Below are 21,492 nucleotides of genomic sequence, written 5' to 3'. Positions count from 1 at the left end.
TCCAGGCTACTGGCAACGATCGATCGTATCTCGAAAGAAAGCGGAGAAATCGACGAATCATTAAAGTCGAATGCCTCCGGAGTGTCTCGCGGAGACGTCGAGGATTCTACGGGCGACGGCTCCAGATTCGAAGCATATTTAAAGGCTGGAACGACGAGGGTGAGGCAAAAGGGTAGGTAGCGTCACGACGTTGGCTGACAATTGCAGCGTCAACTTTGAAGTCTCGGGAATCCGGCTTCAGTCGGACTTCCGTGCTCGACTTATTGCCCTCCTTTCCTACAGCCGATCGTTCAATCCTATAAAAATCATTCAACGTATCGAGCCTCCGCCGATAATTTATTTTCGAATAGAAATTTTCCTATTTCTTGCTCGAAGGAAGAAATAGAATTTACGCAGAAATCGTTCAGACTGGGAATTGAGTGGCAACGAAGTTAGTAAAGAACTTATTACGTTACTCTTCTTACAGTTCGTATTTACAGTCAGTAGTCATTGAATTAGGGTCATTTTAAATTCGCAACATTTTTTCCTTTTCTCTTAGAAAGATTAAATGACGCGAGTGAACTCTTTAATATTAGCAATTTACGTTTCCTGCTGTAATATTTATTACAACCAGTATCCGTGTAGTCTTGCAATTAGTATTTTCTCAAACTACTCGTAATATGATGATTTCGGATAGCGTTAAATTTGGTCAGATTGTCAGTAGTGTAATTCTAATTCGATGATCACGACCTGTATTGGAAAGAGATATTCTGTTCGTAACTTTTTCTTCCGTTATCGTTGTAACATCGCAAAGACTATGTCCGCACTGACTATGTATCCACAGTCGGACATAACGATTGCTAAAGGCAGAGATCGAGCAAAGTTTGCTCTGAGCGAACAGGCCAACGAATTTTGCAACAAAAACAAACGCGGAACGATATTAATTATAGAACTGTAGACATCTGTGGGTAGATCTGGCTCCTTGATCTTTACAAATGGCGAGCCTTTTATGGACCACTAACCCTGTCCGGCCTCGCATCCATCAAAATCACGCTGGACCGGATCCATTTCTCGCTTTCCGGCGGAATACGTGCTGCCTCCGGCCCTTCCATCGGTTCGCCGTGTGCGTAATGCCAACAAAGATTATTCGTCTCGCTATTCGCTATTATTACATGCCCCGGCAAATTTTCATCGACACCGAGTACCATACGTTCCAGAACGTTTTCTAGCTGAAACCATCTACTCCCTACGTAGGTACTTGGTCCCTTTTCCTGGTCGATAAAGGGCCAAGGTTACCCGCGTACCCTTTAATCTGCTCACCCGACTACTTCGCCATATGTTCCGAAGGAGGGAATGAGGCCAATTTGAATTCTACGAGCACGGATATTACACGGGACATTTAATATTCGGCTGAGCAAAACGGCCCGTACGAGAGACGCGTACGCCGAGTACGGTATTTCCATGGAGGAACCGGTTCATAGATTCCAAAGTATCAGGGAACCTAATTTTGACTAACGACTCGGTCTTCTCGCGTTCCTTCTATCCAAAACCTCGGTAGAAAGGCGAGCGAAAAAGAAGATTCAGTCGAACGTATCATTCGAATTCCTTGCGCGTTTCGCCGTTGTAAGTTTGCTATTCGTTGGGCGCAAATATGGCCGACCTCCGCTGCACCGGCTTCCTGGAGGCGTCAGCAACTGTAGCTACAGCTCGTTTCAAGGATATCTGGTATGCACCGTAGTCGACGGACATAATGCAGGTTCGGTCCGCACATAATGGCAATAGTTGGCTCCGATCCCAGAGGCCCATCCCACTTTCAACCGTGTTAGCTCTCCTTCATCCCTATCTAGCGACGTCGCCGCCATCCTGTTCGTCGCCTCTAGCTCCTTTCTCCGTCTTTGTCTGTGCCGTGACGAAGGTTTGACTCTGATCCTGGTCGCTGTACGTGCATCCCGCAATGACACGACGACGCGCGGACTCTGGCTCTCCGTCTCTAACGAGCGGAATCCGAGACTATCGATCTAGTTACGTAGAGCGGAGCATTCTGGCCCGGAGTTCTGACGCACGACACGACCGGCGAGAACGTATAAATCTCTGGCTGCGCACCGATTTTCCTCGGCTACTCTTTTCCGTGAACAACAAACCGACCTTTAGCCGGCCGAGCACGATTCGGCACACTTCCAAACCTGGCTCGGGATTTCCGTCGACCGGGCGCGTTCGTTAGAAAAGTTTGCTTGCGATCTGTTACTTTTTCGTTCGTGTTAGATTTTACGTCGGAGCGTGTGAAGTTGAACTCGAAGTTTCACGTTTTAATACTGTTTTTTCGATGACTGGATTTCTAGGAAACGCTCCTGTTCGACTAAATGAATTTCTGATTTATTTAGTCGGCGAGAAAGTCGTGTAAGGTGTTATTGCTATTTTAAAATAGAAAATAATTATACACCCATTATTGCGTTCGTTAATATTTTATGGTCCTTTATCAAGGCGGACTTGACATTCTATTTGAAATTTTTCAGTTTTCACGTGTAAAATATGTTCTTTTATGTTACATGTTAATTTGACAGAAACATGTTGATGTAGATGCTTTTTTATTCAGAAACATATGAAAATTTATGCAAATTATGAAATTGCTTTTAAAAGTAATTTGTACTGGGTATGAAAATGTTAAACGTTGTTCAAACGACAAAGGGTTCAGACTTTCGAATCTCTTTTGGAACTGCTAATTGTAATTCTAATATTTTCGAACATTAAATAAATATCGAAATATTCAGAACAATGCAATGCATTAGATATCTGAAAATATCGCGTATCTGTGTTTACCAAACTGTATCAATATTTATCGAAACTTTCGATAAAGATAAACGCAATTCTTTCATGTTTGCGCAAGAGAAAACATTCCACGATTGGAGGATTCGTCGTTCTGTTTCTGTCTGTAATTAATCGCAATGATTCAAGAAGCGTAAAATACAAACTGAACGGGAAACTAATTAGAGTCCGGTGGAACAACAATTTTTAGCGAGTTGAATACGATTTCACGGGCGACGGAGTGAAAACGTGAAACAAAGTTACGTTACAGAAAGTAACGGTAATCCCTTTGCGTCGACGACGCCTCTAAAAATAACATCGAGCTTTATGGATAAAATATTCAACCGCGAGAATTTTCCCCTGCTGAAAATGTTGTCGAACTTCATTAACTTATCGTTGTCACGTAGCGAGCGAAACGTTTCCTTCTTCTCTGTTTGAACGATCATCGTAACCAGGACGCGAGATTGCAACGCGAGATTATAATTTCAGAAAGTAGCGTTTGCAGTCACGAGAGCGGAACGGCACGGTTAGATTTAAGTCTGCAACAGGAAACTACGCTGCAATCGCGTCGTCTTCACCTGTCACCCCATTTTCTCTGAAATTCAACACTCCGAAGCTTTAGAACCGTCCGAAACTTTGCATTTTCGAGTAACGTGTCTTTGAATAGCAATTTAGTAGCTCCTCTGAATGTAATTCACGTATTACAATAGAAATTCTTACAATTCCACTTAGAACACTCTTAAAGAATCAATATCTTGACTTCTCTGAATTTTCCACAAAAAAAAAAAAAAAAGAAAAAGAAAGAATAATGGATATAGAAAGAGGAATAATTTAATTCTCTCTCGATCTTTCCACAATTAAATCCCCGCCCAGATAATAAAATAAAAAACGCCTCTTTTAAATTATCCTTCAGAAGATCCCCTTCAAATCCCCTCGGTTAACTCCGCAAATTTAAATCCGGTCATCGATCGATGCTCCGACTTTTCTTCTTGAATCCACCCCTTGGTCCACGCGTCGTTCCAACTGATTTGCTTAGCGATTCATAGGCGAATGTGCCGTGGCGACTGATATATGCGAGCACTGTTGCGTCGACGAGCTTCGTTTTCCCTGGCCTTTACTTGTTCGCCATACCCCCACACCCTCCCAAAAGCATAAGACTGGCTAGTTTTTACTCGAGTGCATTAGGAACGCGATATTTCAAGTCTGACCCCGAGCATAGTTCGCTCGCCTCCTCTCTTCTTCCCGCTTTCTACTCCGTGAAACTCGCCAACGGCGGATCCGTTGTGGATGTATACCGCTTTAAAAACAATCGCTATACTCAGGATCTCCCAACGGTTTTCAACAACGGACGACGCTGGCCCGAAGCAACTTTCCGGAGTCTTGGTTCGTATCTAGAGGTTACTCGAGCTAGCGAGGAGGGGGGTCCGTGGCTTTAATGGCATCTCGGACAACTTTGTTCCGTTCCGCGCTGTTATTACACATGCGGACACGTGTACGGAGCAGACTCCAAGCAACTTTGATTTCGACATCCTCCAGGGTACAATTTTGACGCTCTGTAGACCGTTTTGGAGCTTTTTCGGGAGAGATCGCGAGAGATGGCTAAGTTTGCTGTTTGAAGATGGTTTTTGTTGTTTGCGGCAATATAGCGCCTCTCTGGTGATTCAGAAAAATTTAAGATACTAAAATTTTGTTGGTTGTTTTATCGTTATTTATAATGCCAGGCAAATATAATTGATTCTAGTTTCGAAGATTTCTTATGTTAATTTATTCTTTCGTTTCTTTTGTTAATTTATTTATTAGCATTTCTAACGCTGCGATAAGCAATTTATTTTTTACAGTCACGTCATTATATTAGACACATAGTCTCGTTTTTATGGCACCGTTGGTAGACGCGTAGCCGTCATGAAACGATACTACCGTTCCTGTCATGTAGACGTATGGGTTTCATTTTATATCAGCTATCACGGATTTGCAGTACCGCTCGCTGCAGTAGTTGCTCATCTGCTGTGGTAATTTTGACTTTTATTTCTAAAAGATCACAAAGTTTGTTATACCAGAAGCAATGTAAAAAGGAACATCGACGTTATCAATTTTTATTTATTTTTATTTTCAAACTTTCTCTATGTTAGATTCTATTGATACAGATATTTGATATCTTTACTAATAACTTGGTCGATATATTTGAAACAACCGCGTTTTAGACGAATCCCAAACTAATCGTTTCATCAGAGGCACGCGTATCGATCGAGATGTTTTCCGCGCCTTGCAAAGTGCCGATTGCAACGTCTCTCGCGTTCAACTAAACTGCAAGCACGTTATCGGAGCTATTTTCACAAATATTTATCATCGGCTCAACCAGGCTCGATGCATCGATGCCTCCACCGATACGACAGCAGATGCTATGAGTACGGCGTATTTGAAAAACGTCACGTATAACGTTCGTGTCTACAGAACAATTTCAATCTGGACGTTGAAACATTATTCAATAGCAATAACGCGAGCGAGAAACGGGCACGAAACTGCGAACTCACGTAAAGGATAAAACGTGCGTCAGTATCGAGCGAAGGGATGGTTAAATTATATCGCAATTAAACGAATTCCACGTCTACGTTTAAATGCGACCGAAAATATTACTGTTTTATGTAAATGAGACTGATTCTGGTTTTGTTTCTGAACAAAAGGAGAAGCTTTTAATAAAATTCTTCTGCTGTTTAGTCTGTAATGAAACTGCAATCCTTGATGATGTAATACGAAGCAGAAGTATCGACAAAGATGTCACACAGCATTTTCTGTTCTTTTATGATTCTCTGAATCTTCAATATTTATACTCAATACAGCTAACAATATAGACGTGCAAATATTGAAGGTAGAATTTCTGTTAAGCTCTTTCTATTTGATTTTTTGATTAGAAAAACTTCATCTCGATGTTTCGTCTACGCTACAACTACAATTTTACTCAATGTTTTTCTGCCGGAACTATTTGCCAGGGCAAGTACGCTGTTTCACAATATTCTAATGGTCGTTAGAGAGAGAGCCACAGCTTGTATAATCTTTGCATGTAAATTCTGTTCGCCTTTTAAGATAATTTGACTCGCATCAAAGATGATTTTACCCGCGCAAGAAATATAACTCTAACTTTCTTAAGGTTGTTATTCAATCAGTCAATTTAACTTCCACTTGACGCAATTATAAAAATACTCTTTACATTTTGTATTTTGATATTGTCGAAAGCAAATCGTTCAAAGCGAAGGAAATAGCAAAAATGTTCACGTTTTACGTTTCATCCCTGATCGTGTCAAATCGAGCAACATCTGTGAAATAGCGACAAACATTTCGAAGGATGGCTCATAAAAATGTACATTTCCACGAGTCTAAATTGCCCGTGTATTGCGGGCACAATGAACAGACGAAATCCTTTGGCTCGTCACACGTCTATTCTCACGATGGGAATCGCTGATGCTCGGTTTATCCTTCGCGGAGCAAATTCACGGGGTGACTGCTTATATCGATACTTCACGTTGTGCGAGCAAAGCCCTGTTCGCATTTATAACTATTGCAGAGTGGTGGACAATCGCTGACGTTTAATACCAGCGGATAAAAGTAAGAAATTTCTCGATTCCCAGTCGTCGTTCGATTTTTCTCCGGCTTTTTCTCGCGAACCGTCATAAGAATCTTTTGCTTCCAAGCTACGAGGCACTCTTCTGCAGATCTATGATACATGGCCGGTAGATTATTGTTCTACGTCCATCGCACCATGTAACGTCGAGGAGTTCACGTTTTTCCCGCTGATATCACGTTTTCTGCGTGCTTGCTCTCTCGAGAAAGATCGAATTGCGAATGATTGGAAAAATTTTTGACTTTTTATTGGCGATACTTGTACGTTCATCGACTCGTACATCGTTAACCTGTTTCGTTTAATTGAATGGTCTTTATTACGGGAATTTGAATGGGCACGTCATTACATTTTTAATTTGAAGTAGTCTGAACGTTAAATTTACGTTATTGGCAATTTTAACGCAGCGACAGTTTCTTTATGTCTGTGTCATAACAATAAACATCGATATAAAATTCGTAAAAACCTTTCGATTCATCCATTTCTTTCCGATAAAGAAAAATTATCTTTTCTTTGCTTTAATTGTTCTATTCTTGCTACTTATTATTAATAATATCTGTGCTTGACATAATCTATGTATAGGTATGGATAGGCTTCACGAAAATAGAGAGAAAATAAATTCTTTATTATATGCAATGAAATGACCTTAATCGTTATGCTGAATATGAATGATTTAGTATTAAGCTGCCGCACCTAGTTACATGGAAAGCGGTATAACAAGATTTTTGCGCAGATTACAGCAGGAAGAGATCGAAATCGGATTTCTGGTTCTATGGATATTCGGCATTGAGCCAAAGCCGATTATGATAACTTGTCCATGTCAGTTTGGACAGTTATAAGGGTTCAACCTCGGCTCCGCCTTGGCAATAGTTGTTTCTCGCGACTAATGATGATAATTGGAGTGGGTCGTGCGCCTCGTTTCGCCGAAGACGATTAATCAAAAGGCCTGTAACTTCGATATTGGAAGCTCGTTTATCCGCTGTTGCCAATAGACGAATCACAGACACGATTTTAATGACGATGAAACGCGCTTCAGGATGTAACGAAGGAAGAGATGTATTGCCACGTGTGTTTTACGAATAGTTATAATTTATATGCAAAGTTTATTATATTTAATTTATTCAAAATCTCTTATATCATTATAATATCGTGGAGCTTTTTCTAATTTGGTTACTGTTTGCCAAATACGAACCAATTTAATAATTCAGAGCACGTTAGATTTAAGATTTGGTTTGGATTAAATCTATCGATGTTCGGATAAGAGTTAGATTAACTTTGGATTAGATTTATCGATCTTCGTGTTTATTGAAATTCATGAAAATGGATCCTATTGTAATAATTAGCGCTAACTATTTTAATCGAAGAATTGATTTACTAATATCTTTTATTTTTTAGACTCAACTAATAATTATATGTTCCCTTTTATTAATCATATTTGCGTAAATATTACGTGAACGTCTAGACAAGTCCCGTTATAAATCTTGATCATACAGAAATTAATCACGCGATAAATGCACCCAGCTAAATAACCACTAGAGTAAATAAAAGGCACGTAATTCCGATAAGGAACTCTGTAACGGGTGAACCGTATCGTTAGTTGTTCAAAGAAGCTACTAAACAGCTTTCCCCGTACGCTGATGAAGGGGAGTGCTCGGAAATTTCCACCGCAAGTACGCCGGAAATTGCCCTGAATTAATTTTCACTGACGTTAGTGCGGTATCTTGTTAATGCTCGAACAGATTTGGTAATACTGCTCTATAACTATAAGGATTCACATGGACTAATCTCCTTGATCGACGGCGAGCAGATGCAACCAGGCCAAAATTATATCGAAGGAACGCAGCCGGTAAAATTAGTCTCGCCGCGGCAATATTTCGATAACGCGGAGCGTTAATGGGGCGTGATTCAGAGAATTCTGTAACTAACGTCTCTAATCCATCCTGGGGACGACAATGGATCGTCCGAGCGCGAAATTCTATTATGCTATCAGCGAGACAGTGATCAACGAGCGTGCCGTTAAAGAAAGGCCTCGATAAGGTCCTCCCGTTCGAATCGATATCCTTAAGTTGTCCCATTTATACATCGTAGATTAATCTGGGTCAATCGGAAAGATTCATGGAAAGAATAATATGGCGAAGTTCTTAAGAGAAACTTCGTATCGCAGCGACTTCTTGTAAACTTAATCTCCTTCTTTAGCGGTGCTTCGTGAAAATGGTAGTGGAGGTCGTATGAAAATGCATCTGGGAGGTATTTCTCATGAATAAAACGGTTAAGTCCTCAGACCCGTAAAAGATTTTTCAACTTATATTGTAAGATATACGATAGATAATTGTAAGGTATAATAATATATTCGGATAATTCTAAGATACGTAATTTTTAAATCGACGGTCTTTATTAGAGGAAATGAAGTATTGTGAAATTAACCAAACTCTTACGAGTTACCTGTGACTCGATAATAATTGAAGATTCACGAAGTTGACATAGTTGGAATTAAAATTCTTTTCGTCCCGTTATATATATTATAATTTCAGTTATTCGTAAAAGACGCGCGAACGATTCTCGTTTTCCTACATGTCGGTAATATTCTTCCGTAACTCTACTGCATTTAATTAGTATCCGTTTTACGAATTCACGTAATTTCTGATGAAAATTAACAGTACATTTATCAATTCGAAATCCGTGGGAATCTATCACGTAGGACCGGAACGGGCAAAGAATTAACCAGTCTACTAAACGATACCACGAGGCGAACAACGAGCTGATAATTCTAACACTCGAATGGATCCACTAAATCATTACGAACAAAGCGATACACGGAGGGTGTGGCGGTTGTACTCGCTCGTTCGCCGAGCGAACGGTACTGATTCACTTTGGCAGGGCATTTATCACTCAACGTCCGGCGTATCGCATGAGTTTCGAAACGTTGCCTGTTTCGTGACTGCCTAACGAGGAAAATAGTTGGCTCGCGACGTCTGCACGTGCACGGCTTCGTCGCTGCACCGTTAGCGTGCGTATTATCGCGTGCTCGCACTAACGCGTGCACACGTGCACCGTACCGGCATTATACATATTTATGGCGCGCGAACAGAGACATAGAGCGGACAGGAGGCGGCGCGGCGAGTGCGGAGCCAATTAAAGTGCAAATCTATGGAGATGCGGATGAAATTCCAAGTAGCACAGTAACCGGACATAAAACCGTCATAAAGCCGAAACGCGGCCCGAACTAATCGACATCCGCTGCTGCTGTGACAATCGGCGGTGAAGAACTCGGAAGAAGAAGGATGACGAGACGAATATTTGCGAGGAACGATGGAAGGAAACGAGCCCTTCGACGATGACGAAGGGTAGTTGATAGATTCGAGGGCAGCGGGATTCGTTGCATCGCACAAGATGAGAATTTCGTGTCGATTGACGACCGTGGTATCGCAGGACGATGGATACGTTTGAGTCTAGAAGAGTTTTTTCGTAGAAGTTCGTGGCCGCTTCGTAAAACGCGGATAAAGTAAAAAGTCAGCTGAGAATAGGGGAATCTTAACTCTCAGTGCTGCGAACGTTTTTATCGAGCGTCTAGTCGTTACTGATCGTAGAATGATAGTAGAATTTGTCGCAAATAATTTCTATCTGTACTACTTGTTAATAAATTATTTTCAAATTTCTAACGATTCGTTGAACGGCAACAGTTTCGTTGTAGCGTAAAAACGGTATTTCGAAACGTATGCGTTAGAAAGCGCAATTTCGTTGAAAATGATCGATATGTTCGTTGGTTTAGTCGCCAAAATTTTCAAACAAATCGATGCAGCAAACCAAATAATTCCACTGCAAGTCAGTTGGTGCGGAGGTAGCACGGGTATGAGCAAACAGGGAAATGGGATCGTGACAAATTGAATCATCATCAATATCAGAGAAACAAGTAAACAGTGCGAGCAGCGTTCCTCCTGCATCGAAGTTGATAAATTAATAACGACGAACCAATGGCGTAAGCAGGAGGCGAGAGGCGCGATGAGGGGGTGGTGCGCTGGATGGGTTGAAGTGGAAAAAAATGTTCGATGCCCAACCGAAACTGGAGAACGTGAAAAATGCAGAACGTCGCGCGTGTATCAGCTGCTGTCCAATAAATTTCTCCCGTTCGTCGAACTCTGTATTTTGTTCAAATTTCATGGGGCCACTGCTACCTTCGACCAAAAATTCGACGATTTAAGTCTCCAGGAACGAACGCAATTGGCTCTCAATTCCAATACAAAATATCGTTTGCGTGTACGAAACTCGTGGAATCGCGATTTTTCTCGCCGCACATCAATCCCCGATTGTTCCCTGACGAAATTTATCGCGTTTTAAATTTCCGTTTGACCGCTCGTTACGTCGTGCAATCGTTCTTCATCAAAGAGACAATGCTATCACGGACAACGTGAAATCGAGAATATCCCGATTACGTACAAACGAAGCACGTAATTCCCCATCTAATATCGGCGATAACGAACGATCCTCTAAAATCTAGCACCACCTTTCTGCCTCCTCTCTCCATCTCGTCCTTTGTCCCCCTCTGTGTCGGCTACAGTCGCCATTTCGTCTATTAGCAGGGTAATGCGCTTGGCTTGCGTCGCAGGAGGCCAGCTGCGCGTAAGAGCCGGCTTGTACGCGTTTAAACGAAAATTATTAGACACTTGCGAAGGGCTGACCACAGCCGGTCGTCGACTGTATCCGACGCCATTACGCGGCGGCCGCCACGTCGGATCGGAATATCACGATCTAGCGGAAGTCGGCTAACTGAAATTGACCGGCGTCCGGTTCATTAGAATTTAATGCCGGGCAAAGTGAACGCTAAGTGGATCTTTTCGCGCCGCTGTCGTCCTCCATCGCTTCGCAGAGAGGCTCGCCATTTAATTCGCCGCGAGAGCCTAACGCTGTTTTCGCGTCTCATACTCTAAAGGCAGGATCTAGATGGCTCAAGATTGACTCGTTGAATTTGAATTTCCATGGTTTGAGTCGGCGGAGGCAGGATAGATTTCATCGTGTGAAAGTGGATTTGGATAAGAGGCAGCAAGAGTGACGCAAGATGCGTGAAGAGGGAGTTTGGGTTATGCAGATTTTAGATAAATTGAAATTAAATTAGACTCGGTTTTATTTACAGGATTGCGGAATATTCCAAGGTTTTTAAAATTAAGCGGAAAGATTTGTTTTGAAGTTAACGTTGCTAAGAAATGGACAGTAGAAGCTTTCCAAACTGTAGCGTAAAGCGAAGGACAGACGTAAGGAGAATAAATACGATCCCAAATTGAAAATCACGGATTTAGAGCGTCGGTGGGTTAAGCGAAGCAGAAATCTCCCTTACTTGAAAGAAAACACGAATTGCCGCGTAAAAAGTGGCAGACCCGTGACCTCGTAGCCACGACGGCGTGCATTCTCGTTCCGTGATTCATACGTTTCGCGACGTAGGTTGCCGTGAACGCGCTATGGGGTTACAGACGGTCCATAATGGTCTACAGCGAAGTAAAAAAGGAAGAAACGTTCATGAACGGAGAAAAAATTCCAGCGAGAACAGATTCCCGGGGATAAAATAGCGAATAGCGACACAGAAACTGGACTTTGATTCTCATTTTATTTGCAGAGGATTTCCTCCTTTATCCGTGATTTCGTTCTTCCTATCTAATGGCCCCATTCGCTCTTGACATTCGATTTTCACATTGCTCCGTTCCCATTCAACCTCTTTTCTTCCGCTCTTTTAAAAAAAAAAGGGGATCACACTACTAGCGACCTTGGACTTGCTTCGCCAAACACGGAAGTTTCCTAGCCCATTCGCCATCGACGTTAAACAAAATCCGCGTAATCGAACCCGAATCGATGGATTAAGAATCCAATTGGAATTGTCCGACCCGTTTCTATTTCGCCTTTCCTCTCGTCCTTTGCTTTCTCAGTTTTACCGTGAAATTCCTCGAAATCCTTACCCTCGCTCCTTTTCCAATCGTCTTCCTAACATATTCACAATCCTAAAACGTTTACCTACATGGACGTTTTTCTCAAATATATCTTCAGAGGCGGCCTCAATGGTGTTTGGCGGTGATGGTGGCGGTGGTGGTTAATGGCGGCGGCGGCGGCGGCGGCACCAGCAATAAAGTTTGCTTTATTTTTACTGCCCCTCTGACCAAGTACCGTCCCGTATTTCCTCGGGATATTGACATATCGGGTGTGCCTGAGCTTTTCCTCTTAACACTCTTTTTACACTGCCACGGAATTTATGTCTTCTTCCACAGTTCTACTTTTCTTTTCCTACCTTTGCTCCGATCTACATTTCTTCCTGCACTACTTCTCTCTCCCTCTTTGCCTCTGCTTTACTTTACAGTTAGGAAACTCTGTCTTCGTTCGATTCGCGTGTCCTCTGGTTAGCTCGTTGTCTCTTTCGTTCACATTGTCGATCCTTCTGCTCGTCGATTTCAGCAAAGAGGAGCAAGACAATCAATCACGCGCACATATTCCCACGTTTGCAAAATCAACCGGAAATCTCTATTAGACGTCGAATAGATCGGAACTTTTCTACTTGATCACGGTCACGATAGATTGACGTTTATGAGAATGAGATTGTTGTAATTTGCGATTATTTGTTGAACGGAAGGCGTGTAGTTTTGTGTAAATGCAGTGCAAATGGATCTTGTTACTAGAATTTGGTAGAAATCGATGTCGTTAATAGAATTTAAAAGGTTTGTAGGATATTTGATGTATGGTAAATTAAATCGGAAATGAAACGGATTAATCATTTGATCGAACAGTTTAATTTTATATGTAAATTTGTGCTGGTAGTACAAGTATAAAAGAGGTATGTTTACGATAATAATAATATCCGGTATATAGAGAGGTACATTCAAAGAACATAAAGATAGCAAATAAAAGACCATCGGATAATTATATAGCGAAATACCATATTGATTCTCACTTTGTTATCGCAAAACCTATTCTATTAAATCGTTGTTTTTATGAAGCATAATTACCGTGTTACGCTTCAATCATTTCGACCGGACTATTCAGCGAATTGTCTTTTTCTTTTATAATAAAGTGGTACATCAACAAAATGTTCCCATTTAATGAATATATTAACATTATTTACCTTTCAAAACATACACGCATTTCCATAACGTTACAAAAGTTGAACGTTACGATCTTTCAACATTTTACATTATGAAATAACGATAGAGTCGTGTAAGTAGTAATATTATCGAATCATTAGCGGTAATCGTTTCCATTCGCAATAGAATTTACATTTGCAAGCTTCATAGAGCAACGCCAGTGATCTTGATAGAACGACAGTTTATTAATCGTCGCGAGGTCTAGATCCGGCTGTGAAAAGTGTAATAAAAGCAGAAAGAAGGAAACGGACGCGTTCGAGCCAGCAAAAACAATGAGCAATCGCTCGTCCAGGGACTTATATTCTTCCTGGTGCTCCATTTTTCGCCGGCTTTGTATTTATCGGCATCCTGGGACACGACAGTGTAATAGCGACTCGAAAAAAAAGCGAAATCCAAGCGAAAGGGTGGTGGTAGGGGACGCTGGTGGAAAAAGAAGGGTGGTCACGGTCGACCACAGAAAAAACGTAATCGGAATGTTGGGTAGAAAACGGATCGAATGAACCTGACAAAGGGAACCGTGGCAATATCGTTTGAACTGCAATTGCAATCGTAGAGAAGAGCGCGGGGAGCAGAATGCATTCCGTCACTTTGTGAGAAAAATTACATTTTCTGGTCGGTTCGACGGTGGTTTGGACCAACTCGGTACACTAGCAATTGCAGTAAAATAAATATTATAGTTTCATGCTTGTCATCGAACGCCACACATGCGTTGGCGCAAAGTCGGACTCAAAACACCAATTTTAACCACATTTATTCGACTGTCTCGATATTATATTTGGAATTAGACCGATAATCGGGTTAATGTATCAATTACGTCGAAATACCTTACGATTTATAATATTTTCGTTGCGCTAACAATTTCGTATTTATCAATTCTTGAAGATAAATGTCACGCGACTATTCGCGTGGATATAATTCCATTATCGATTCAGTTTTCCGTTTATCGGCGCATGGCATTGATAATGGCGCACTCAAAAAATTTCAAATTTGTTTTTATTGAAAGTCTACATCGTGTTTCTATTTCTATCGCGTGAAATGGTATATTTATAATACCAACAGTTCTGCGTCAGAGAACAAAATTATTATTTACTTCGCTATTAATCTGACATCGGTTTTACAATAACACTTGCTCGTCTTTGATAATTTTGTGACGCTACAAGTGGAACACATTTTGTGTTAAATCAGCCTTAGCATGTCGTTGAAACGACTCACGATGATTTCTTTGTAAATTTTCAAAAGCCTCCCCTATAATGTGCCAGTATCAATATCAAGCAGCGTTGTAGTAAATCGAAGATGTGTTTAACGCTATATAACACGCTATATCGTTCAGAAATGCGCTTCTTAACAGCAAATTTTAGAACGGGAGCTTGCTCGTGAAATAAGTGCGTCGCGTTTGCTATTTCTTAATTGCGTGCCTTTGCAAAGAGACGCGCGGAGCTCTCTGTGCAAAGCCGTTTCTCTAACCTTTCTCGCGTCTGGTTTCAGGTCAAGTGGACCTTTGGACACAAACGACAAACGGCTGCGCGTGCAGTTTTAATTCGTCCAGCAACGAGTGTGCGTGCTGCGTTCCATCCGGAGGATGCAGCTGCGGAGCTGCGTCGCCGGATAGATGCGCCCAATGCGGCTTGGAGCAATACTGCGCTAACAGTAAGTAGCATCGTTATGCTTCGTGAGTTATGTTCGTTAGTTCATTAGTTTCCATATTCCTTGTGTCCCGTTAAGAGACAAACGTGTATTTACCATCGGCTCCGTGGTCTTTTCATACGGTACCTTCGAAAAGGGGTAATTTTTGATGGATTTAAGTAACTTGAAATCTTGTAGACTTTGTATCTGTAACTCCAAACTCCAAATGTAGAATTTGTGGTTTTTTATATGTGCACGAAGCGTTCACGGTATTAATTGTCAGCATTTTTCCTTGTAAATCGTAGATATGTTTAAGAAAAATTGAAATTGACTTCGTTTCAGTATTTTTATATTCAATACGATGTCCTAGACAGTTTTCTTAATTCTAATACTGTGTACGCATAGTACGAAAAACATGAATACTTTGAAATTAATATCGTTACAATTTTCGTTATAGTATATGAAAATGAATACTAATGAGACGATTGCAACAATACGAATACGAATACAACAAAATTCAAGTTGAATCGTACTTACTGGAAGCTATTAATGTGAACATTTTGTACGTGCACTTAGATATACAAATTAATATAGTGTAATGACAGTACGCTAAAAAATGAGTTTATTTGAAAAGTCGGTCCAATCAATTGAGAAAGACACTAGTTTCTTTCGTGTCTACTTGTTCAGTTCATCGAACGTTGAAATACGACCGGCGCTCACGAAACAGCCGAAACGAGGTTTCCAGTTGGGTTGAATTCGACAGCGTCCTAAAATTGTAACTTCCAATTAAGCTCTTCCGATATTAAACTCGTTAGAGATCCAACTAGCAGTTTGCAACACCGCTGCCGTTTTCCGTTCCAATCGTCAGATTCGTGTATTGACTTTCCACCTCCGCTAGAGGAATGTAATTACATGACGCGTGTCTTTGAGTAGGAATCGACGTTAGAAACAAGATTCACGTCATTAAGCCATTCTAAGTTCTCTTGGCCATAGATATTACGCATTTTGTCGCTCGTATCAAAATTAAAACGTATCGGATGAAATCTCTTTAGAGGAGCTGCGACAGATTGCAGAATTAACAAGGATAGTAGTTGTATAAGTAATAGCTGTATCTAGGACCAAGCAGAAAAAGCACAGAATTGCAAAGTCACGCTGGTGGATATGGGAAATCCTTTTGTAACATGAGAAACGATCGGTAATTCACAAAAGACAGCACGAAGTAGCGCTAGAGAAAATGTCAGAAACGCTGGTGAAAAAGAGGGACAGGATTTCTTTGGAATGTTTGCGAACGAGCCCCTCCAACGGAACAGTTTGGTAAAGTATAAATCCCGCTAGCGAAATTACTACCGTGTCCCGTGGCTTTTCTTTCTGGTAAGTAATTACGTCAGTGGTTCTTTCTACCTTCTTCATCCATCTAACTCCTTCTCTTCTTACGTTAATTACATCTGACGTTATTGCCCCCACATCCCATCCATCAAACCTTTCTTTCCTTTGAACCCTTCTTCTACACACGGTTGAAACGTACACCCCTCCGTCTTTTAATCATACCAGGGACCATTAATGGCGTCTTACTCTTATTTTTCTTTGCGTTGCGTGCCGATTATTTTTCAACCTGTTCTCTCATTTTCGTAAAAGTTGACAGCGGAGCTCCAGCGCGACGAGACTAACTAACGAGTTTCCGATTAATTGATTTATCGATCCGGTTTAAACATATTTCCATTAATTCGGAGGCTCGTTCGATGGATAATGGCACTTGTATGGAATTTCCAACCTGTTATCGTTTATCCTTCACTGTACTCGAGGGATACCTTTCTGATTCTAAAGCGTTAACGCTTTTAGGATATAGGATCTTTTAAAGTTTTTATTTCTAACCAGTATCAAAAGTATAGTATCGCTATATAGCATAAAAATAAGACGAATCACAAAAATTTCATATATGGAATTTATACGATAATTTCTAAGCTCGTTACGCAATGCCACTCGTAATATTAAAAAATTAATACTCCAATAATTCCGTGTGTTCAATACTTAAACGATTTTGGAATCCAATATTATCGGAAAGATACTTTGTTCAATTACCACTAAGTCGTCTTTCATTCTTAATACTGTTAGTCGAAATGAAGAAATACAGACTTTTTCCGCAAGAGACGACGTTTTCTACGCTATTCCACGATAGACAAATTACGAATCAATTGGGATAACGCAAGAAAGTTATAATATTGCGTGCCGGTGTGGCGACTGTTCGTCGCGTCGCGTCGCCTCGAATGGAAAAGACGAAGGTCCGCCTTGTCTCCACGGGCGTCGTCAGTACGATGTAAGCAAGAAAAATCGTTATAAGCGACGGAGCACTTTTCTTTCGCTCCGGTGTTGCGCTTCCACGTGACCCGGATTCCTTGTAGACAATGGCGAAATATATCGCGTGGGAGGATGCATCGAATAAATATTTCCCCGAAATATTTATTGGTTCGAAATTTGAAATTTTACCACACCATGTTTTTGTTCATCAAGTTATTTCTGTTTCTTAATGGCTGACGAAACGTGTCAAATTGTAATATTTGAAAGAAAATTAATTAACTGTGACGATAAGGATTAAATAATTATGGTTACTAAATTAGGTGATGTGGACCTAAAAAGTCTTAATCCGAAAAATGTTTAATACGACTTCCTTGAAAAGTAATTTCATTTCTGCGAGGAATTTGGTTGAAAGACGAAAACACTAGTTTTGAACAGAAAAAGGAAAGTGAAAGAAGCGCTTTTCCTCTCAAGAATGCCAGAGAATCGTGCTTTAGATTCGAAGATATTCGGTATTAGAAAACGATGACTGGACGAAAACTTGCAGAAATAGGGTATGCTGGAATCATTTATTGGCTTGGACACAATGGTTATATAGACAACTGATAATGGGACAGGAGAAGAGTATTTTCTTCCTTCCTACGAGGAAAATGTCGAAAGTGGGTTACGAAGTTAATATGATAAAAATTCTAACTCAAACTTAATATCGGGTCATTACGAAAAGAATTTAATTTAAACTGCAGGCTAATTTTACTTACACTGCTATTCATTCATTAACGTTTTTTACCTACTTCAAGCCCTACAATGAAAAATAGATGTAATTGGAATAAAATTGATCGAAATTTATATACCTTTCATTTTATACATTATAATTAAATTAAATAGATTAAATTAAATAATTAAAAACCTAAACAGAAATTCGTTTCGCTAATTAAATGTTGTAGCAAGACTAACGTTATTATATATATTGTCTACATTTATTTTACTCTTAAATTCCCTACAAACGTACAAACATCTGCAAACTAATTACATATGATATATATTATTATACATATTATTTACAACATACAAATATACATTATACGTGTATATGATGCGTATATATATACATCATAGAATATCTCGCATCGTCTCAAAATAAAATTTTCAAAATAGTTTCGATGTTCTATACAAGAGCAAGAAGTAGTTCTTTTGTGCGTCTACCTCATGCCTCACGCAACGTACATTTAATTAACATCGATCGGCTGTGAAGGAATGCTTTCCGATCGGTCGAGTGCAACAGGTGTGTTTGAAATGGATTTTTTTCGATGTAAGAAGAGAAATGCTTACGAAACCCCTGTACGTATCGTGAAAGCATTGGATGAAGTTGACTCGGTCAAATTTGTCCCAACCAACTTCAACCAAATTAACCACAAATTAAATTAAACAGACATAACAATCACGTACGGTCTGAGCATTTCACGCGTTCAATGATCAATTATACATCTATGTACATACCACTCGCTAAATTGCGTGATAAACCTTCATTCGTAACGTTATTATGTATAATCGGGTCTGGATTATTCATACGGCCGACAATATTGCCAGCCGATGAGTCCATTAATGTAGGAAATGTTTCCGATTGAAAGCAGGATATATAATTCACTTCCATTTTTAATCCTCAAAATGTTGCGGTTAATGGACTTTTGGTTTTCTCCGTCTATCCGTCGACGATTTATGAATTTTCTCTGTTTCTGTTTCAGTGTGCAACATAACGTTGGACAGCAGACAGTTGTTCAGCAAATCGGATCGCGGCTTTGGGCAAATAAAGTCGCCGTCCCTTGAAGGACCATCAAGGTGTACCTACAGGTTTGTGCCGGACACTGGCCAGCGAGTCGAGTTGCAGATCTATCGACTGATCTCCATCGGACGACATAACGGCACAGCGTAAGTAATTTTTATAGTATTTCGCTATTATTCAGGATAACCACTAGAGTACCGTTTCCATTCGGTTACATACAGATTGGAATATAAACATTATTTTTCGCCGTCAAACACAAATTCTGCACGATGGAACTCGATAATCGAAGTAAATTAGAATTCCAATAAACCGATATAGGTTGGAATTTACGAAGTTTAAACGATATCTATGTTGGCAGAGAATGTTGCTTTCGGTGATATTCTTGCATATTTATATAAAACACGAGGATTTATTACTGTTGGACTGTTTTCATGTTCTATTCTTTAATTGAGTTACAAGATTAACGTTTTCGTTTTGTGTCAGGATTTGTACAGGTAGATATTCGATATGAAATTCCAACGTCGAATGGGAATTATTGATTCCGATTGATTTACCTTCCTCTTTGTTAATTTTGTCAGCTTATCATCGCTTTCTCGTATCCTACCCTTTGCGATATTTTTGCAATATGCTGCCTGTTTTATCGAAGATTATATTAAAATTTCAATTATATATAGTAAATAAATTGTGTATAATGATCATAAATAAATCATAAATAAATGTCGCTTTATCATCCTTTTGAAATGTAAAGAATCACCGAAAGAAATAAATTATCAACAAATCACACTGAAATTGTAATTATCGACATGCCAAAAGGTAGCTTAATACATTCACGTTTACATAGATAAAAATTAGACTCTATTAAAAGAATCTTGTTACATATACGTCATTACACGGTCGATAGGACATATTCACGACGCGTATGTTTGTGTCACTAAATGCACACATGTAAAGCGACACATCACCCTCATAAAAATGGAAACATTCGAACAACAAGCTTGTCTTGTTTCCAGATATATTCGCTGAAAATACAGAGAAACGACGTTACAACGATATACGCCAGTCACAGTGGCGTTAATAATTATATCGTTAATGCAAAACTGTAGCAAACGATAGAACGATGCATCTATACACTGTTGAAAGCTATTCACTTACATTGGCCCAGCTTTTCGGCATTAATCGGCAAGTGCTTTTGATCACTTTTGTCAAGCACATCGCTCTCGTTGCCTTTTTTGTATCGCGTTTTTAATTAAATTAAGTCCTGTACTTTGATACGCTTGTACGTGCACGAATGGCCTGCTCGAAATATATTTTTCCACTGCTAAAAATTGTTATTGCAATAAATCTTGTTTCGTGACATTCGTTGATTCGGGCACTTGTCATGCATGAAACAATCCATTTCTCGTTACACGTGTCACTTGACGCGAAAGCTGTAATGACATAAAAGAGAAAAAGCGGTCAACAACGCGTGGTGTTGTACAAACTTCATTATTTAGAGTGTGCTAGCCACTTAACACCGAATTAACGAAAGAGCGTTAAATGTAAAATAAGGTGGTATAATGGCCATTTATACCAAAGATGGAGTGTTCCCTTTTCGTTTAGTAAATTATTATAACGCGATTAATATTACGACTGTAAAAGTATATTATGTGAAATACAAAGGTTTTAACGTTAAGACCTGTTTGATTTTTCTTAGTGATAATATTGTTTGAAAGGAATTAATCATCGAATGTCATCAAGTGGTTTTATGAAAACATTTATAATAATTTTATTTAGCGCTGGAACTCTTTTTAAACCTCCACTTTTTCAAAGATAACGCAAGAGAAATTGCTAGGATACGAAACAACTTTCTTCTTCTATAAGACTCAAATATATCCTAATTCAACAAACCAATCAGTCGCATTACCAACATTTCGCCCCATCGTTTGAAGATTTTACGATTCAGTCAAAAGTCACGGTGAAAAATATCGAATCGATAACACAGAAATAATGTTCCTTTAAAGCCAAAGTACGGATGCGGTCCGATCATCGAAAGAGGGATCGAAAGGGGGAAGGCTTCCAGTGGCCGATATGATTGGAGATCGCTCGTGTCGATGGTCGTTTCAATTTGTCATACTTCCGTTCTTACGAAGACTACCATCGCCGCCACACTTAAATTCCTCTCAACGTGTGTAGATGGAGCAACGCGACCTTAAGAAACGGCCGAGCGGTCTGGAAAGAAAAATTACCGTTTCTGAAAGCGTCTTTCCCGCCCGGTGCTCGAATAGGATAGCGAAGGAAGTTCGCAGCAG

At 40.1% G+C, this 21,492-nt stretch overlaps 1 protein-coding gene across 13 annotated transcripts in view; it reads left to right on the top strand.

The window, feature by feature from the left end:
* The window catches only part of LOC126918437 (uncharacterized), a 266,330-nt gene that overhangs the window by 83,994 nt on the left and 160,844 nt on the right, over positions 1–21,492 (top strand). For all 13 annotated transcript variants that reach the window (XM_050726334.1, XM_050726326.1, XM_050726332.1 and 10 more), the window contains exons 3-4: positions 14,995–15,156; positions 19,167–19,350. In XM_050726334.1, the coding sequence (XP_050582291.1) occupies positions 14,995–15,156; positions 19,167–19,350 (346 nt within the window). The remainder of the gene's footprint in view (positions 1–14,994; positions 15,157–19,166; positions 19,351–21,492) is intronic.

Source organism: Bombus affinis, chromosome 7 (assembly GCF_024516045.1).
Source record: "Bombus affinis isolate iyBomAffi1 chromosome 7, iyBomAffi1.2, whole genome shotgun sequence".
In the NCBI taxonomy this organism is placed as follows: domain Eukaryota; kingdom Metazoa; phylum Arthropoda; class Insecta; order Hymenoptera; family Apidae; genus Bombus; species Bombus affinis.
Note: the sequence above shows the minus strand (reverse complement) of the source record. Positions and strands in the feature narration are given on the sequence as shown.